Source organism: Cannabis sativa, chromosome 7, assembly GCF_029168945.1.
Source record: "Cannabis sativa cultivar Pink pepper isolate KNU-18-1 chromosome 7, ASM2916894v1, whole genome shotgun sequence".
Classification (NCBI taxonomy): domain Eukaryota; kingdom Viridiplantae; phylum Streptophyta; class Magnoliopsida; order Rosales; family Cannabaceae; genus Cannabis; species Cannabis sativa.
Window position 1 is genome coordinate 49,977,212 of NC_083607.1, and position 17,281 is coordinate 49,994,492.

Sequence of the window (17,281 nt, forward strand, 5' to 3'; positions counted from 1 at the left end):
AACATAGATATTTTTATAGATATACTTACCATAATGTTTTTCAAATTCGAAAATTTGTTATTTTGTTAAATATTTAATTATTTATAAATTATAAGTATAAAAATGATATTTTTTCTATATATATCATTTTTTCCTTATTAGAAATTTATAAATCATATCTTAAATATTTAAATAACATAGATATTTTTGTAGAGATTTGAATATTGCTTAATTTGAGATATTTTGACATATAATTATGGTAATTATTATTTATTTATTATTTTATTCCTAAAATAATAATTATCTAACCAAATCTATTTTAAAATTGGTTTATTTTATTAAATTATAAGATCTGAAAGTGATATTGGAGATTCTTTCCTTTCAAATCATTGATCTTATTAGATATTTAATTTGATTCAAATAAACCTAGATATTTTAAAATTAGTTTCCTTTATTTGGTTAGTTTAAGAATAATAATTTAATTATATTAATATCTTATTTCACATCTGTTACATGGACAATGTTTGTTTATTTATATTGTTTATTCAAAAACTTTTTTTTTAACAAACCTATTATTTATCTGATCTAAATTGCTATGATTAACTTGTTGACAGATCATGATCCAATGATCTGATTTTAATCATAGTCCAATTGACGATAGATCTTATAAATAATTTGTAATAGGTAAATTTTGTACTTCTTTTATCTGTGTAAACCTAGTAACATGATAGGGTCCATCCAAATCATTTGACCTGTGTGAGCCTATATGTTTGCTTTTGGGCTTAGATACATATAGGGAGCCCATTTAAGTTTTTACTAAGTAAATGGACTAGGTTGCTAAAATAAATTTTGACATAAGGAAATTTATTTAGGCCCAATTAGATTTGGGCTTATTCAATGAATAACAATTGTTTATTTTAAGGTTAAATTCCTCTCTTTTTGGCCTTGTGTGAGAGTTGGGGGCCATAGATGTGGGTACGACATACTGAACCCAGCTCCCCCTCACATGAACTACCCCAATTGTGAAGGCTCATTTGCCTTATTTAAATAATTGTATTAGGTTAATTATATTAGTCTAACTTAATTAAAATTGAATTAGCAACATAATTAACTTTTAAAATATATGAAATTTATTTTTCATGTAATATTTTAAAGTTAATTTTAGAAAAACACTTAGTCAGTGATATATTCTAGATAGTTATTTCTAGTACTAGTTATTATTTCTAATATTAAATAGGAAAATATCATTGATTGTGAAATTAATTGTCTCATAATTAATTTTGGTACAATCTAAGTTTAGCATATTTTCCTAGTATTAAACTAGAATTAATAATTAAGTTTCCTCTTTACTTAATTATTTATTTCTTGAATTTAATACATTTAATTAAATTGAAAATTTCAATATCTAAGTTGATTTTCATCATGATACTTTAATATTGTTATTTTCATGTTATTTAATTAAAGTTGAAAATTATTTTAAGTTTGGAATTTTATTTCAGAATAACTTAAGTTTAAATAATTTTCAGAATATATTTTATTTTATTTTATTAATCATTTCCCAAAATTTCGAAATTACATTTCTTTAATGTAGAAATTTCGAATTTTATTTGAAAAATAGATTAAAGTTGAAAATTATTTATTTAATTTTGGACCAACTTAAATCAGTGACTTTTTCATTTGATGGTTAATTAAAATAAATGAACTAAAATATATTATAATTAGAAATTGGATTAATTAGTCTATGAAAGTCTAGATAGATATTATCTGTTTTGCTTGAAGTATTTTTCTAGTGTATTTAATTAAATAGAAAATTAATATTTAAGTTGATTTTTTAATCATGATACTTAAATATTTGAAATTTTTCTTAGATATTTAATTAAATAGGGAAATTATATTTTTTGTTGAAAATTAATTTTATTAATTTTGGGCCAACATAAAATTAGAGTAATTTTCGAGGATTTATTTTATTTTATTTTAAAGCATTTTCGAAAATGCAATATATATTTATAGAAAATTAAATTTGAGTTGTAAATTAATTTAAATTAATTTTGAAACAACTTAAATTGAATGATTTTCTAAATATTTATGGAAATTATTACTAAGATGGAAATAATTCACGTTATTTATCTATCTAAGTATAATTTATAAATATTAAATTAAAATTTATATTTGGAATTTTTCATTCTAAATTGGAAATTTTAATTAAATAAATATATATTTAAAATAAATGGATTAAAATAAATATTAGAAGAAAATACAACCCTTCAGAAAATAATGAGCTTTATTATTATAAGGATATTCGATCTCCATTGTTGGTTTTACATAGCTATTGTTTTAGTGAGTAATCCTCCCCAATGGAGGAACGTTCATTAGCAAGTTAGCACCGTTTAATCTCGAAAGATAAGTAATCTTGTAAGTTTTTTATATAGTTTATGATCACCCTAATGGTGGCGACTATATAAGACTTGCAAGAATATGAAACAATGGTGGAAGCTCATAAGATAGAATAGCCTTGACTCTCGCCTAAACGGGACAACGCGGATTCACATCTTGATCGAATAAAAGGTTGCTAGAATGTTTGACATTTTAGATGAGCTGACAACTCTGTTCAATGAATGATAGCTTTGACTCTCGCCTAAACGGGACACTGATATCAGTTTGTTGAAAACCTTGGAAATTATTTAGGATTGTATGTTTTAGTATTTTCACATGTCATTCCTACTTGCTATGTGCTTCATAATTTCTGAATTGTGTATGAATTTGTATTGAACCATGTTATTTTCTGTTATTAAATTGTAGTTTAATTTCGAATCTTCATTGTTGGTCTAACTTGATTTGTTTTTTCTAATGAGATAAATCCCTAATGGATTTTCACCATTAGACTAACATAGTAGTGTTAGATCTCGAAAGATAAATATTGTAAATGCAACATCTAGTTGTTCATCAATTGATGACACCCTAGACTAGTATTTTACAATATGAAACAAGAAGATTGTATAAATAAGATTACTTTGACTCTCGCTAATCGGAGCATTGTTGGATTCTTATTTAAAACGAAATTATCCTAATTCCTCTTAGCTTATTCATTTCGAATTAGATTAATGACATATCATTGGATGAATGGTCTATAAATCATATAAAGTCATATTTTCTCTTAAGAAATTAGATGACTCATATGATTATATTCCCGGAATTCTATCCCTAAATGATATAAATCCTCAATCTTAGATATCTCCTACTTGTATAGGAAAATCATAGAGTTAGATTAGTAGTGGTGATCCAAGAAAGAATTACTAATTATACAGTTACACTTTCACAAGTGTTTCATGACCATTTTCTTTCAATGGATTTAAACTGTATGAGTTTAGTATTCTGTGACCAGAATCCACTTAAACTATTCTATGAACTCTTTGATGTAACTTAAGTCATCAAAAGATTCAACCACATATTTTATAAATCTATGGCATTTGTATCTTGTTCATAGTGGTTTTGACAAGATCATTCTCTGCAAAGAGTTAATATGCCTATATCCACTGAAAGTAATTTCATCTCATTCGCAGATGGATGTACATTCAGGGGTGGATATGAGTTTTCGTTGTATTCTTAAAACGATCACTCTAGATTTTACCTTACGCAAAAGAAATTTGAAATGTTTGAAAAATTTCATGAATTTCTAGCAATGGTGAAGGTAAGTGGTTAAAGATCTTGCGAACTGATAGGGGTGGAGAAAAAGTTAGTAGATATGCAGTTCAAAGATCATTAATTTGATTTTGAATAATATCCAAACTTACCTCCCCAGAAATTCGAGTTGCATATTGATGATTAGTTACTAGTCGTTGCCTAAATCCTTCTATGGAAATAAAATTTCAGAATGATGCAATGGTTGTATACTTAATGTAAATCATTACTAGATTCATGGATGACCTAATCGAAATCTTAAGAAAAGCTAGAACTGCTAACCCTGGTTTGCATGTTTGTTAGCTATTCTAAGTGATTAGGGGTGGAGCATCCCATAGTCATTAGATAAGAAAGTGTTTGTTTAAACAAATACCACTTTTTCTAAGAAAATGACTAAGTCTGAAAGTAAAGTAGCAAATAAAGGAGATATTTTTTCTTGATTCCATAAGTGTTCTATCATCTTATTCGTTACAAGATGATCCCACTGCCTCTGTTGTCTTAACACAACTGAAGAGGTCAATACCATTGAGTTTTCTTTGACATAGTTCACGGTACCTTGTTGTAGTGGGAGAGTTTCTAGGAACTCACCTTCTTATGACTTGGAAGACACTAGTGATTAAAAATCCATTGTGAGTTTAAACAAGTAATGGATTGTCAAGATAAGAAACTAAGAAGAAAGCCAAGAGAACTATAGTTTGATCCATTCACATGGAGTAACCTAAAGTTTTCTGTTACAAGGACATGAAAGGAAATTTTCGTTAATAAATCTATTCAATGGACTTAACAAAACTTCCTGTTCCTAGTATTATAGGTTTGAGTTTATCTAAACCTATGGCTTGTGGTATACCTGGTAATTACTTACTCTAATGCAAGCATGAGATGCTGATGCATTTTCTTTCCAATGGAAATCTATAGAAGCTTCACAACTTCTTAGACATAGATTTTATTTATCTAAGGAAAAGTTTCAACTATTCCAGAGAAGATAAAGCCATGAAAGAATTCTTAAGTCAACAGTGAGAGGTCTAAGATATGCTTTTGTATGCCTTAGACCAGACACCTGCTGTTGAGTGGGAGTAATGAGTAGGTATCAGATTAATCCAGGAGAGGAACATTGGAAGACAATCAAGTAAATCTTAAGATTAAGAAGAGGAACTATATGTTAGTCAATAAGGGTGGTTTTAAAACTCTTAGACTACACCACATCAGATTTCAAGACTTGCCTTTGTGCTAGAAAGTCTGCTGATGAGATGGTGATTACTTTGGGGGTGGAGTAGCGATTTTGGAGAAGTGTAAAAACCTATCTGAAATCTCTTGGTCTACCAGAAAGAGACTGAATGTTAATAGTTGCAGGAAAGATACTTTTTCAGTCTAAGGAAAGTTCTATACATTTGTGGCAGTGTTCCAACTTGCCTTAACTACTAGGGTTACTTCTTGAATAACGAAAGAGTAGTTGCCCAAAAGTATAGAATCCAGTATCCCAAAAGAGTAGACATATAGAGAGGAATTTCACATTATCAAGGATTTTGTGATTAAGGAAGAGTAATGGTGGAGAAGAGGTTGTGTTTAATTCAACCTATCAGATCCTATTACGAGGAGTTTACTACTATTACACTTGATTGGTATATCAAAGTGTTAATGATTATTTGAAATGCACTTTTTGTTTTATATTAGTGCAAGTGGGAGTTTGTTGGGTTTTATGCCCTAAATAAAACTCATTTCATATAATCAGATTTACTTATTAATAAAGATCAGAAATAACATTTTATGTTGCATGGTTCACATGATTTATTTCATGATTATATGTATATAATGTATGAATTCTTTTTAAGTCCAGAACATATGAGTTTGTTAAAGATTATAGTGTTGTCAGCACAGTGGAATATAATCTTTATTATATGTTCAAAAGTTGATTCCCTGATTTGTCAGAACACTGGATTTAGACTGACATGGTATAATCAGCGATAGGTATTCTTACACCTTGGAAAAGTGTTATGTCCTTTCCAGGACATTGGCAAAGTTTACCAGTATCGGATGCATGGAGTATGCATTGGAATGGACCGATATTGAACTTTGAATTAGATTTTGAAACTTACCGTAAACATCTATTCAATTCAATATCATAAGTTGATCCTAGATCACATGATCGAAATCCTGATATGGTTAGGCTCAATTTCAAGAGTGTTACTCGTGTTCTTTGATTTGTTAGTTAAGCCTAGTTTTGTATCAGGGTGATACGTACATTTTGGGAACACGGTAGTGCAATTGAGTGGGAGCGCTAACATAAATATGGAATCTATAGCTTCTATTTGGCAAATAGAAGTAAAGGATGATTTCCTTCGAGCTTAACCAAACGAAGATAAATGGTGGAGATCTCATTTCACTTAGGTGAAATATCATTTATACAGGGTTAAGTGTTTTAAGGATAAAATACATTGTAGGGTGTTACGGTAATTTAATCCCTGTACAGTGTAAATCATCTATATAGAGGATCATTGATCACATTAGGGTTATAACAATGGATAACTAATGACGTGTCTATATCGTGAAACATATAGAGCGTTTCTATATGACCTAGATTGCAATTCCAAGTTCTAAGTGTGGATTCAATGAGGAATTAATAAGTTAGGGAATTTACTTGGTAAATTCGGTTCGACTTATTGGAAGCTCGGTTATATAGACCCATGGTCCCCATACTAGTTGAGGCCATACTGCTTGTAAGACTCAGTTAATTGATTTTAATTAATCAATTATAATTCTAAAAGTTAGAGTATGTCTACTTTATGAATTTTCACTAAGCAAGGGCGAAATTGTAAAGAAAAGAGATTTTAGGTTTATTTATTAATTAAGATATTTTATATGTCTAAATTAATAAATATATTAAATGGCAATATTATTTGATAATTATTTCCAAGTTATTAAATAATTAGAATTGGCATTTAAAAGGCTAAATTGGAAAATTGGCATTTTTGAGAAAATGGGAATGGAAAATAACAAAATGGGAAAGTTGCAAAGTGAGGCCCAATACCCTTAGTATGGCCGGCCCTTGCATAGGAAATTCCATTTGTAGTTTCCATTATTTTAATGCCATGCAATTCTAACCTAAACCTAGAGGGTTTTCTATAAATAGAAAGTGTTGGCTTGAGGAAACTAAGACACACATCTTTGATCACTTTGTTTCTCTCAGAAAAAGCCTCTCACGCCACCTTCTCTCTCTCTTTTCTTCTTTGTAATTTCGAAACTTTGAGTGAATGAGTAGTGCCCACACACATCAAGTGGTATCTCAATCATAGTATGGAAGACTATGGAATTTCTGCATCAAAGAAGGAGAAAAGAAGATCCAGGTTCAGATCTTGGTGATGCTCTGCTACAGAAAGGAATCAAGGGCTACAGATCTGAACGGAAGGAGTCATATTATTCCGCTGCACCCACTGTAAGGTTTTCTAACTTTATATGTGTTTATTTTCATTGTTTTAGAATTCATATTAGGTTGTTAATCCAACATACTTGTTAGTAAATCTAGATCCTGGTAAAATAATTTCCAACAATTACCGTTACACCCTACAATGTATTTTATCCTTAAAGCACTTGACCCCGTATAAATGATATTTCAGCTTATGTGAAATGAGTACTCCACCATTTATGTTCGTTTGGTCAAGCTCGAAGGAGATCATCCTTTGCTTACTATTCGCCAGATAGAAGCTATAGATTCCATGTTTACGCTAGCGCTCCCACTCAATTGCACTACCGTGTTCCCAAAATGTACGTATCACCCTGACCTAAAAGTAGGCTTAACTAACAAATCAAAGAAGACGAATAGCCTTTCAAGATTGAGCCTAATCATAACAGGATTAAGATCATTTGATCTAGGATCAACTAGGCTATATTGACTTGAATAGATATTACGGTAAGTTTAATAAATCTAAGTCAAAGTTCAATATCGGTCCCTTCCGATGCATACTCCATGCATCCAACCTGAGCTTTACGTTAACCAATGCTCTGGAAAGAACATAGCATTTCTCCAAATGCAAGTAAACTCTGTTGTAGATTATCATATCAGTAAAACCCTATGTCTGATAAATCTAGGAAACTTTATTCACATAGTCATGTTTACTTTCCAATGTGCTGACAGCACAATAAACAGGATCAAGTATGTGAAAAGGGTTTCAGATGAATTTATACATTATGTACATATAATCATGAAATTGATGGTGCTGAAAGAATGGCTCGATGATGCTGTAAGTTATTTCTTAACATAATTAATTTATTGTGTTTTTAAATGTTTGTGCGACTTATATGCGATTTATATGCGATGTTTGCACTTTCTGTTAAATCTTTATATGCGAATTTTATGCGATGATGGTGCGATGTTTGTGCGATTATTCATTAATTTATGTATTATTTTTGCGACTTATGTGCGATTTATATTTTGGTAATTTCTTGTGCGATTTCCTGCAATATTTGTGCGACATTTATGCGATATCTGTCTTACTGTTTTCTTTTGGAACACAGCAACTTGATGCCATGGCACACTTATTGAGAAGAAGACGGACCCTGTACCCAGAAGTCTACACTCGAAAAGGTGTAGTTTTGGACACATCTGCTCCACAGATATTTGCCATGTATTGGAATTTCTATGAGGGTGACAAGAGCAAGATGAAATGGGATGAGGCCGTTATGAATTACGTACAGGGGATACCGCACAGATACTTGCCATGTTGGGAGAACCAGGATTACATATACTTTGTCTTGCACCTTCCTAAAGAGCGCCACTGGGTGGCAGTTGAGGTGGATATTGACAACTGGGAGATCATTGTATATGATTCTGATATCGGTGCCACCGTTGAGGAAGCCATGAAGTCATATTTGAAGCCTTACAGCGAGCTATTTGCGAATCTAATTCAAGCTAGCGGTTATTTTCCATACAACAATTATGTACATCCGATGGAGTTTGGCGATCTCAGTCAACTCCTACCCCTACATTATAGACGAGCTACCTCTAAGGTTGCACCACAAACAGAGAGCAGGTGAATCTCTTTTTTTTTTTTAAGTGATTTATTTAATTTTGCACTCCATTATGAATTACTTAACTTAATTGTTGCTAATATTTAGTAATTTTTTTATTTGTAGTGCCAATTGTGGAGTGTATGCCATGGAGTACATTGAGCACTGCATGCTGGACCGGTCGTTAGAGCTAGTTAATGATGGTAACATGCTCACCTTTAGACATAGGTGGTGTGTGGACTTATTTTACCAGAACTTAACATGGTAGTTTTTTGTAGGTTTTTGTAATGTTATTCTTTTACACATAAACTCCCCTTTTGTAATTGTATTATAATCTCGCCAAAATTATATATAACAAGTAAATTTAAAGCTATTTAAATTGTTGCTTGTATCAATTTCTTTATTTTTTTTAATTTTTGATAAATACCTATTTTATTGTTATGACGGTAACTAAGGGAAATGATGACATCTTGAAAAATGATTCTGGTAAGAATCGCATTAAAATCGCACATTAATCGCATAATATCCCCAAAAAAACAAAACCAAACAAACTAAAAAATCAAGATCTTGTTAGTTAAGATCGCACTAAAATCGCACAGTAAACGCATAAAATCGGCAAAAAATACAGAACCAAGCAAACTAAAAAATAAAGATCCTGTCAGTTAACATCGCACTAACATCGCACAGTAATCGCATAATATCGCCAAGAAATACAGAACCAAACAAACTAAAAAATCAAGATCCTGTCAGTTAAAATCACACTAAAATCGCACAGTAATCGCATAATATCGCCAAAAAATACAGAACCAAACAAACTGAAAAATCAAGATCCTGTCAGTTAACATCACACTAAAATCGCACAGTAATCGCATAATGTCGCCTAAAAGTCGGTAAACAAACCAAAAAAGTATTAATCTAGGAGAAAATCGCACAATATCCAACAACCAGCAATACAACACATATTCATTTAAATATTAGAGAAATGGTTCAAACTCGAGCTTTGCATGTAGCTCTATTATGCCCTGTACCGTGACATAGCGAGCAGTGACGAGGTTGCACTACCACCTGACCATTGGACGGTCGACGCTTCGTCGATCTTCTACCTGCATTGCTCTTCCTAGGCCGACCTACTGGTTTTTTCTCCACTGGTACCCCGATTCTTATGTTCCTTATGTGTTCCGGTAGTACCCACTCATCCTCCTCCCCAACAATATTAATTGTGGCATCGTAGATCTTCTTCCATGTTTCTTTTGTGTAATATAGAGAGCAAAGTGTGTACACGCTCACATTCTGACTAACTGCTGCGGCACATGCATGGGGACAAGGGATTGTGAGCGTTTGGAAAAGTCTGCAAGTGCATGTTCTCTCCACTAAGTTCACATCACCACCTCTCTCACCTTGAGGACTCGTACCAACGTTGAACAATTGGGCACCATTACGAAGGACAATCCTGAACATACCATCTTTGTCTAGATCCTTTAAATCATTTTCAAAAGTAGTAGCCAAAGGAGTAGTGCACTTACTTGCCTTTTCGAGACGAGAAGCAAACCAATTTTGAAGTGTGAACCTGATGAAGTCAACTAAAATAGTTACTGGATATTTTCTAAATTCTTCTGTCACCTTGTTGAAGCTTTCGGCAGCGTTGCTTGTCATTATGTTGTACCGATCGCCTGAACAATAAGGACGAGCCCACTTTTCAAACCCTATTTGCTCGACGTATGTAGCAATGGCAGGGTCCATCTGTTTCAGCACCTCAAAATGTCTATCACATTCCGTCTTGTTCCATGCGTAAGCGGCAAGCCATATTTGCTGGTTGCATACATCAGTCTTAAACTTGTGAACGACATTCATAGTAATATGCTTGAAGCATGCACAGTGGCATGCTTCTGGGAAAACAACCTCAACAGCATGTTCAATGCTTTGATGCCTATCCGATATGAACATAAGATTTTCAACCTCACCAATGGCTTCCTTTAACTTCCGCAAGAAATACTTCCAAGAGTCATGATTCTCACTGTCAACAATTGCAAAGGCTACCGGAAACAATTGGTTGTTTGCGTTGTACGCAACAGCAACTAACAGTGTTCCTCCATACTTCGTCTTCAAGAATGTTCCGTCGATACTAATCACAGGACGAAAAAACTTAAATCCCTTCCTACAAGCATCGAGTGACCAGAAACAGTACTTGAACCGGTTATCCTCGCTGACAATGTCAGTAATAGTACCTGGATTCTTCTGTTCTAGCATGTAGAAGTAACCATATAACTTCTTATAAGATTCTGCTGGAGTACCCCTCTTGTACATAACTGCCTTCTCTCTGCATCTCCAAGCATTCTCATAACTCATCTTGATGCCATATTCATCAAACATATCCCTCTGTATGTCTTTTGCCTTGTAGTTAGATCCATATGATGTGTACTTGTTCTTAATAATGTGACCAATAACCCACGGTGCTGCTTGTCGGTGATCAGAATGTCTAGAATCCAAGTTACATGTGTGTTCGTTGTGAAACACAGTAACCTCAAACATGTAACAAAGTGCCTTCTTCTTCCCCCTTAATCTCCATTTACAATTTTCATCCTTACAAGTAACGTAAAACACATCAGTGCCAGACTTACTTACCATCCACTCAAAATTATTTTTCAGTGCATACCTTCCCACTACATTCTTCAATTCTTCCTTGTTTTTGTACAACTTGCCAAGATATATCTCCCCTGAAGGCGTACCACTAAGAGATGTTGTACACACATTATTTTCCTCTATGTCTTCCCTTGTCCACACAAGAGGTTTGAATTTAGTAGAAACTTCAAATTCAAATACAGGAGCACTATTAGAAGGACCTGGCCGACTGCTACTAGTTCCTGGTGTTTGGTGATTCTCACTACGGGGGGTCTTCTTTGTCGCTCTACTTGGTTGCTTGGAGTTAGTTCCATCCTCAGGGGAGGTACATCTGTAGCCACATCATCATTCACACCCAAATCAACCACAGGATCATTGTTGTAAAAGGGAGCATCGAACTCATCTGAATGATCAAATGCGATACCCACTCTCTCATCATCTATATTAGTGCCAACTTGCTCATTCAAACCAACCACCAGATCAGTTTCTGGGAAAAACGTCCCAACAACACTTCTAGGGGTTACATTTCTGGGAGTAGGCTCCGAATTCACATTCTTCTTCACCTTAGTCACAAATAGTGGCAACAAGTTGTCGACACTCATTTTTGCCTTCATGCTCAAGAATACTCGTAGTTGACTATCTTTCACTAAAACCTCAGGCGAAAACTTAGTGCCTTTCATGTACATGTAAAGCACTTTTAACTTCAATTCATACACCAATGGGTCCACATCCAACTCCTCATGCAAAACTTCACGCACCTTTTCCAGTGTAGAGTCAATGTCAAACATCAATGTCTTACTTTTTGAGGAATCAAATACCCAGTTGAAACCCTCCACAGTCCAAACGCCATCATACAGCACAGGCACAAATACAATTGAATCTGTCCCAAAGAAAAATACAAAGAAATAAACAGAAAAAATCAGCATACAATATCGCACATAAATCGCACAAGGTACTACAGAGGTCGCACAACGTCGCCTAATACAACAATAATATGGTGAAGTATAAAGTCGCACAATAATCGCACAGAAAAGGGAAAATATCGCATAAAGTCGCACAAGAACACATACATGACAAAATCGCATAATGCTGCACAAAATGTCGCACACAAATCGCCTAACATCAAAATCGCACATAATCGCATAACCATCGTACAATGTCGCCAAAATTAATCATGTCACCCCTAACCTCAGATTTCTCATGAAATCGCACAAAGAATCGTATAAAGTCACATAAAATCGCAAAAAAATGTAAAAACCCAGAAAAACACAGACTGTTCGGAACAAACTCTACCTCCATTTTAAGGACACAAAAGCCACAAATTACAACTAACAACGTTCAGATCCATACAATATAACAAAAAACAACACTATTTACTAAGAAAAACACTTACCCATTGCTTTGTTGAGTGTGGTGGACCTTGAGGTTGAAAATGGTGAAGGTGTAGGCGACAGTTGGCTGAGACGTTGAGTTGGTGGTGGTGGCAGTCGGCGGCAGTAGGCAGTGATAGAGAGAGAGCAAATGAGAAAGAGAAAGAAAGTAAAAGAGAGAGAGTGCGAGAAGAGAGAGAGAGAGAGAGAGAGAGAGAGAGAGAGAGAGAGAGAGAGAGAGAGAGAGAGAGAGAGAGAGAGAGAGAGAGAGAGAGAGAGAGAGAGAGAGAGAGAGAGAGAGAGAGAGAGAGAGAGAGAGAGAGAGAGAGAGAGAGAGAGAGATCAAACGAGAGGGAAAGAGAGAGAAAGGGGAGGCTGTGTGGTAGGGGAGGGCATTTTGGTGTTACTATTGACAAAATAGGCATATTTACACAATGTGTAATTTTTTGGTTCAAAATAACACCATGTGTTATTTTTTAGCATGAAAGATCAAATTTCCCTAAAGTATTTAGAATGCAATAAATTAACGGAGAAATGTAAGAGAACAAATAAAGAATAATCAGAATCAATATTTATAATATGTTGTTTACTAAAATTGTTTAGAAATAGAATAATATTAATTTATCTTTTTTACTTTATCAGAAAACGTAATTTGAGTATTTAAATTGATTAAATTACGTTTTTGAGTTAAACTTTTTAATATACAGTAGTTATTTTGTAAGACATGTTTTAAAGAATAAAATTGTTATTATAAATTTAGTATTAAAAAAATAAAATAAAAGTCATTACTTTTATGGTATTTTTTAAAAAATTAGTGGGGAAAGTTCTCCATTTTTTTCTCTTTTATTTAATCAAATTCTTCATTTTCTAAATTTGATAAATTAAATAAACAAATGTAAGCAATGATTCTATTATCATTTATTCTCATTACTTAATAATAAACATCCCATAATATAAATAGAAATATAATGGAATAAGAATTTTAATATAAATGTATTATGATCTTTGATTAAACACTCTAATTAAATAAAATAATTTGTATATTGACAAAAATACCTTTAATTTTATTATTTTTAATATTTAAAATTTAAATAAAAGTAACATAAAAGGGCAAAAGATATATTTTTTAACAATGTAAGCATCGTTACATTAGTTTTATAATATAGTGTGGATTACAAAGCTAATGACCATTACAATGTAAAGTCATTACAAAGCTTTAAAAATGAAAGCAAACAAATGTAATGGTAATAATGATTCCATACAATTTCAATTACACTAAATCAATCATGCTCATCAAACCACCACATCGCACAAACTGCTCGCACTAACGCACAAAAAATGCAGTTTGAAATTCTTTGTGTTGCAGTTGCGGTTTGTATTTTTGTCAAACCGTCAATCTTAATTTAGGTATAACTTTTAAAATACGTAATTTCAATTTATGTAAAGTTTATTTTATTTTAATTAAAATTTAATTAAGTAAAATTTTAATTAAACACAATTTCTAATAAACCCATTAATTAGCGGCGAATTACACGGTTAACTTTAAATCACTAAAACACTAAATTAGTAGAGTATTACAAGTAATTTTAGGAGATAAAATAAATTATTTTACTTTATTTCTTTATTATTTTGCTACACTTGAAGTTTTTCATTTTTCTCAAACACTTGCATATATCATTTTGCTTAATAATATACGTATACAACTCTTCTTTTTCTGTATATATAAATCTAAATGTATGTTCTTATACAACTTTCAACGTGAGGTTTTTTTTGGTGGGGGAGGAGAAAATGGTTTACGGTTATTCTAATCCCTATAATTTCTCATGTTACAACTCACAACTCACAACTACCCACTTCCCACGTCTCTCGCTATCTTTCTCTTCTTTATATTATATACATCTCACACTCATCATTTGTTTGTAAAATCATTACTCTCTATATATTTAATATTCTTCTACTCTTCTCACTTAGTAAGTATAATATACTATATAGCTCCTATGGCGTTAACCTTTTGCTCTAATAACTTCCCACAAAATCTCATAAACACAGATACTGTCCTTTTTCCACAAACAAAGAAACAAAGATCATCATCATCATCATCATCATCATCCACATTGTCCTTTTCATCAAACACCTACTCTTTCACCACTAATCATAATGTGGATCCTCCTCAACCATTATTGTTCCTCTCTAACCCAACAAATCAAAACCCTTTCTTCTCATCACCACCCCTCTATTCCTCTTTCCAATATGATTATTACTACGATCCCATTACCAACACTAATCTCGATTATTCTGAACCTGCCTTTTCATCTCATCACCCAGAAATGGAATTCTTCATTGATCCTAATCAACACATTGATGATCAACTACTACTGGCTCCCTTATTGCCCGAACAAGTAGCCGTACCTGAAAATTATCTTGATCAGAATCAACAAGTAATGATGATTAATAACAACAACCCTTATAGCGAGATGGTAATCACTGGTGCTGATCATGTCAGTGAGTTGAAGAGGAGGAGCAGCAGCAGTAGTAAGGTGGTGTCGCCGCAGAGTATGGCGGCTCGAGAGAGGAGGAGGAAAATAGCAGAGAAGACACAAGAATTGGGTAAACTCATTCCTGGTGGGAATAAGATGACCACTGCTGAAATGTTCCAAGCTGCTTCTAAGTATGTCCACTTTTTGAAGGCACAAATTTCAGTTCTTCAGGTAATTAATTAATTGCTGCTTTTTTTTTTTTTTTAATTTAAGCATTTATATGTTTTACTTGGAACTCGAACCTAGGAACTCCAACACACCCACCTATGGCAATTTGTGGCCTCAAGTGGTTAATTAATTAAATGCTGCTTAACATTACTATTTCTCACTATAATAACTTTTTCTTTTCTATGAATGAAAGTTTGATTAATTAATGGAATATTTGTATACTGAAACAGAAGATGGGTAAAGAAGAAGTGTTGAACGTGAAAGAGCTTGAGGTGTTAACATCTCCCATTGTTCAAGAGAGGTTGTACTCAGAAGAGAAGTGTTTGGTTCTAAAAGAATTTGTTGGTCAAACTACCCATAATCAAATTAATATTATCAAATCTTAATGAGAGGTTAGCTTTCAAACAAATTAATCTAATGCTAGCTAGATAACATGTCCGCACTAATTTTTTTTTTTTGTTGTTGTATTAATTTTTTCCCTGTATTTATTTTATATTGTATTTGAGAATTAAATTTGTGAGGAGTATTTAGTCTATTTTCTTTTTATCACTAATTTTTAATAATTTATTTGTAGTTCCAGTATTTAATCTCCATTAGAAAAGGTATGGTCATATTAATAATTAATCTGTTAAAAGATTAAAAAAAATGTATTGCATATAGAGAACTGTAAAATAATGAAATTTGGAAGAAAAGTCAAACTGAATAAACGGACAAAATAAAATGAAAACACATTGAATTGAACAATGGCGATCACCAAAATAATATCCACGGACAAGAGCACCTTATTAGCAAATTTCAAATAGGAAGTAATGTTTTGACAAAAGGAAAAATAGAAAGCCAAAAAGGAATCAATAATTTACAATTGTCAATTTCGTTTCAAATTAATTGGCCACATAGAAGGGGAGGATGATACTAATTAGATTACTATTTTTTTTTAACTAATTTAAATCACTAAATATATTTCTTATCAATCACAACAACAAATAGTTACTTAACATTAATATTAAAAAAAAATGTGATTTTTAGTTACAATAAAAAAGTTACTTGTATTAAAACATAATATTTACATAAAATTTATCATAAAATTAGTTTTAGACCGAACAAATATTGTGACTAAAAATACATTTAGTCAAAACAAATTGTAATTTTTGTGACTACAAATTTTTAATCATAATATAAAAAATAATGATTTATAATTTGTCACAATTTTTTTACTTTTAGTCACAAATTTTATTGTGACTAAAAGTAAAAAAATTTGTAGTGAATACAGTGGAACTTCTATCTAAGAATACATTATATTCTAATTGAGAGGTAATAACTAAATAGCGATACCCGTATTTTCAGAATGATGGTTGTACAAAGACATGAATGACCACCAAAAAAGCATAAAATTTCTAAATTAGAGAAAGTTGCTTCTATGAAGAAAAATGTACGAGATAATAAGAAAGTCGACACCTATGAAAAAGAATTAAGGTAATATTAATTTAAATATATTTTTTGACTTTCTCTTTATATTTTCTTATACTAAAGTACTTTTTTTTTCTTTTCTTAAAGGTTTCAAATGAAGAAAGTATTGTAGATGATATTGCTACAAAAGGGAAAGATGTATCCACAATTTCAACCCAATGTGTTACCCATGATTTACAAGAAAAAATGATCTTAAAGGTAAACAACTATTTAAAAATTTTATTTTGAATTTATGTTTTTATAAAAATATATTTGCACTAAAATTTAGATTTTAGGAACAACATATGGAAACAGTGACTTTATATATCACTTCCAAGTGAGCTAACAGATTTCAAATATTTGGATGGATCTTACTTGCAGTATTTAGAATCTTATTATTTTAGACCAAATTTTTGGAACCTCTTTATATAACTCAAAGTAATTACTTTATCATATGTATTACTTTCATTTTATTTTCCTTGT

General features: G+C 32.0%; 1 protein-coding gene across 1 annotated transcript; it reads left to right on the top strand.

The window, feature by feature from the left end:
• Window positions 1-14,254: 14,254 nt before the first annotated feature.
• Window positions 14,255-15,789, top strand: LOC115696470 (transcription factor bHLH52-like). The gene is made up of 2 exons (XM_030623372.2): window positions 14,255-15,355; window positions 15,583-15,789. The coding sequence occupies exons 1-2, from the start codon at window positions 14,471-14,473 to the stop codon at window positions 15,736-15,738; spliced, it is 1,041 nt and encodes a 346-aa protein (XP_030479232.2). The 5' UTR covers window positions 14,255-14,470; the 3' UTR covers window positions 15,739-15,789.
• Window positions 15,790-17,281: the final 1,492 nt, after the last annotated feature.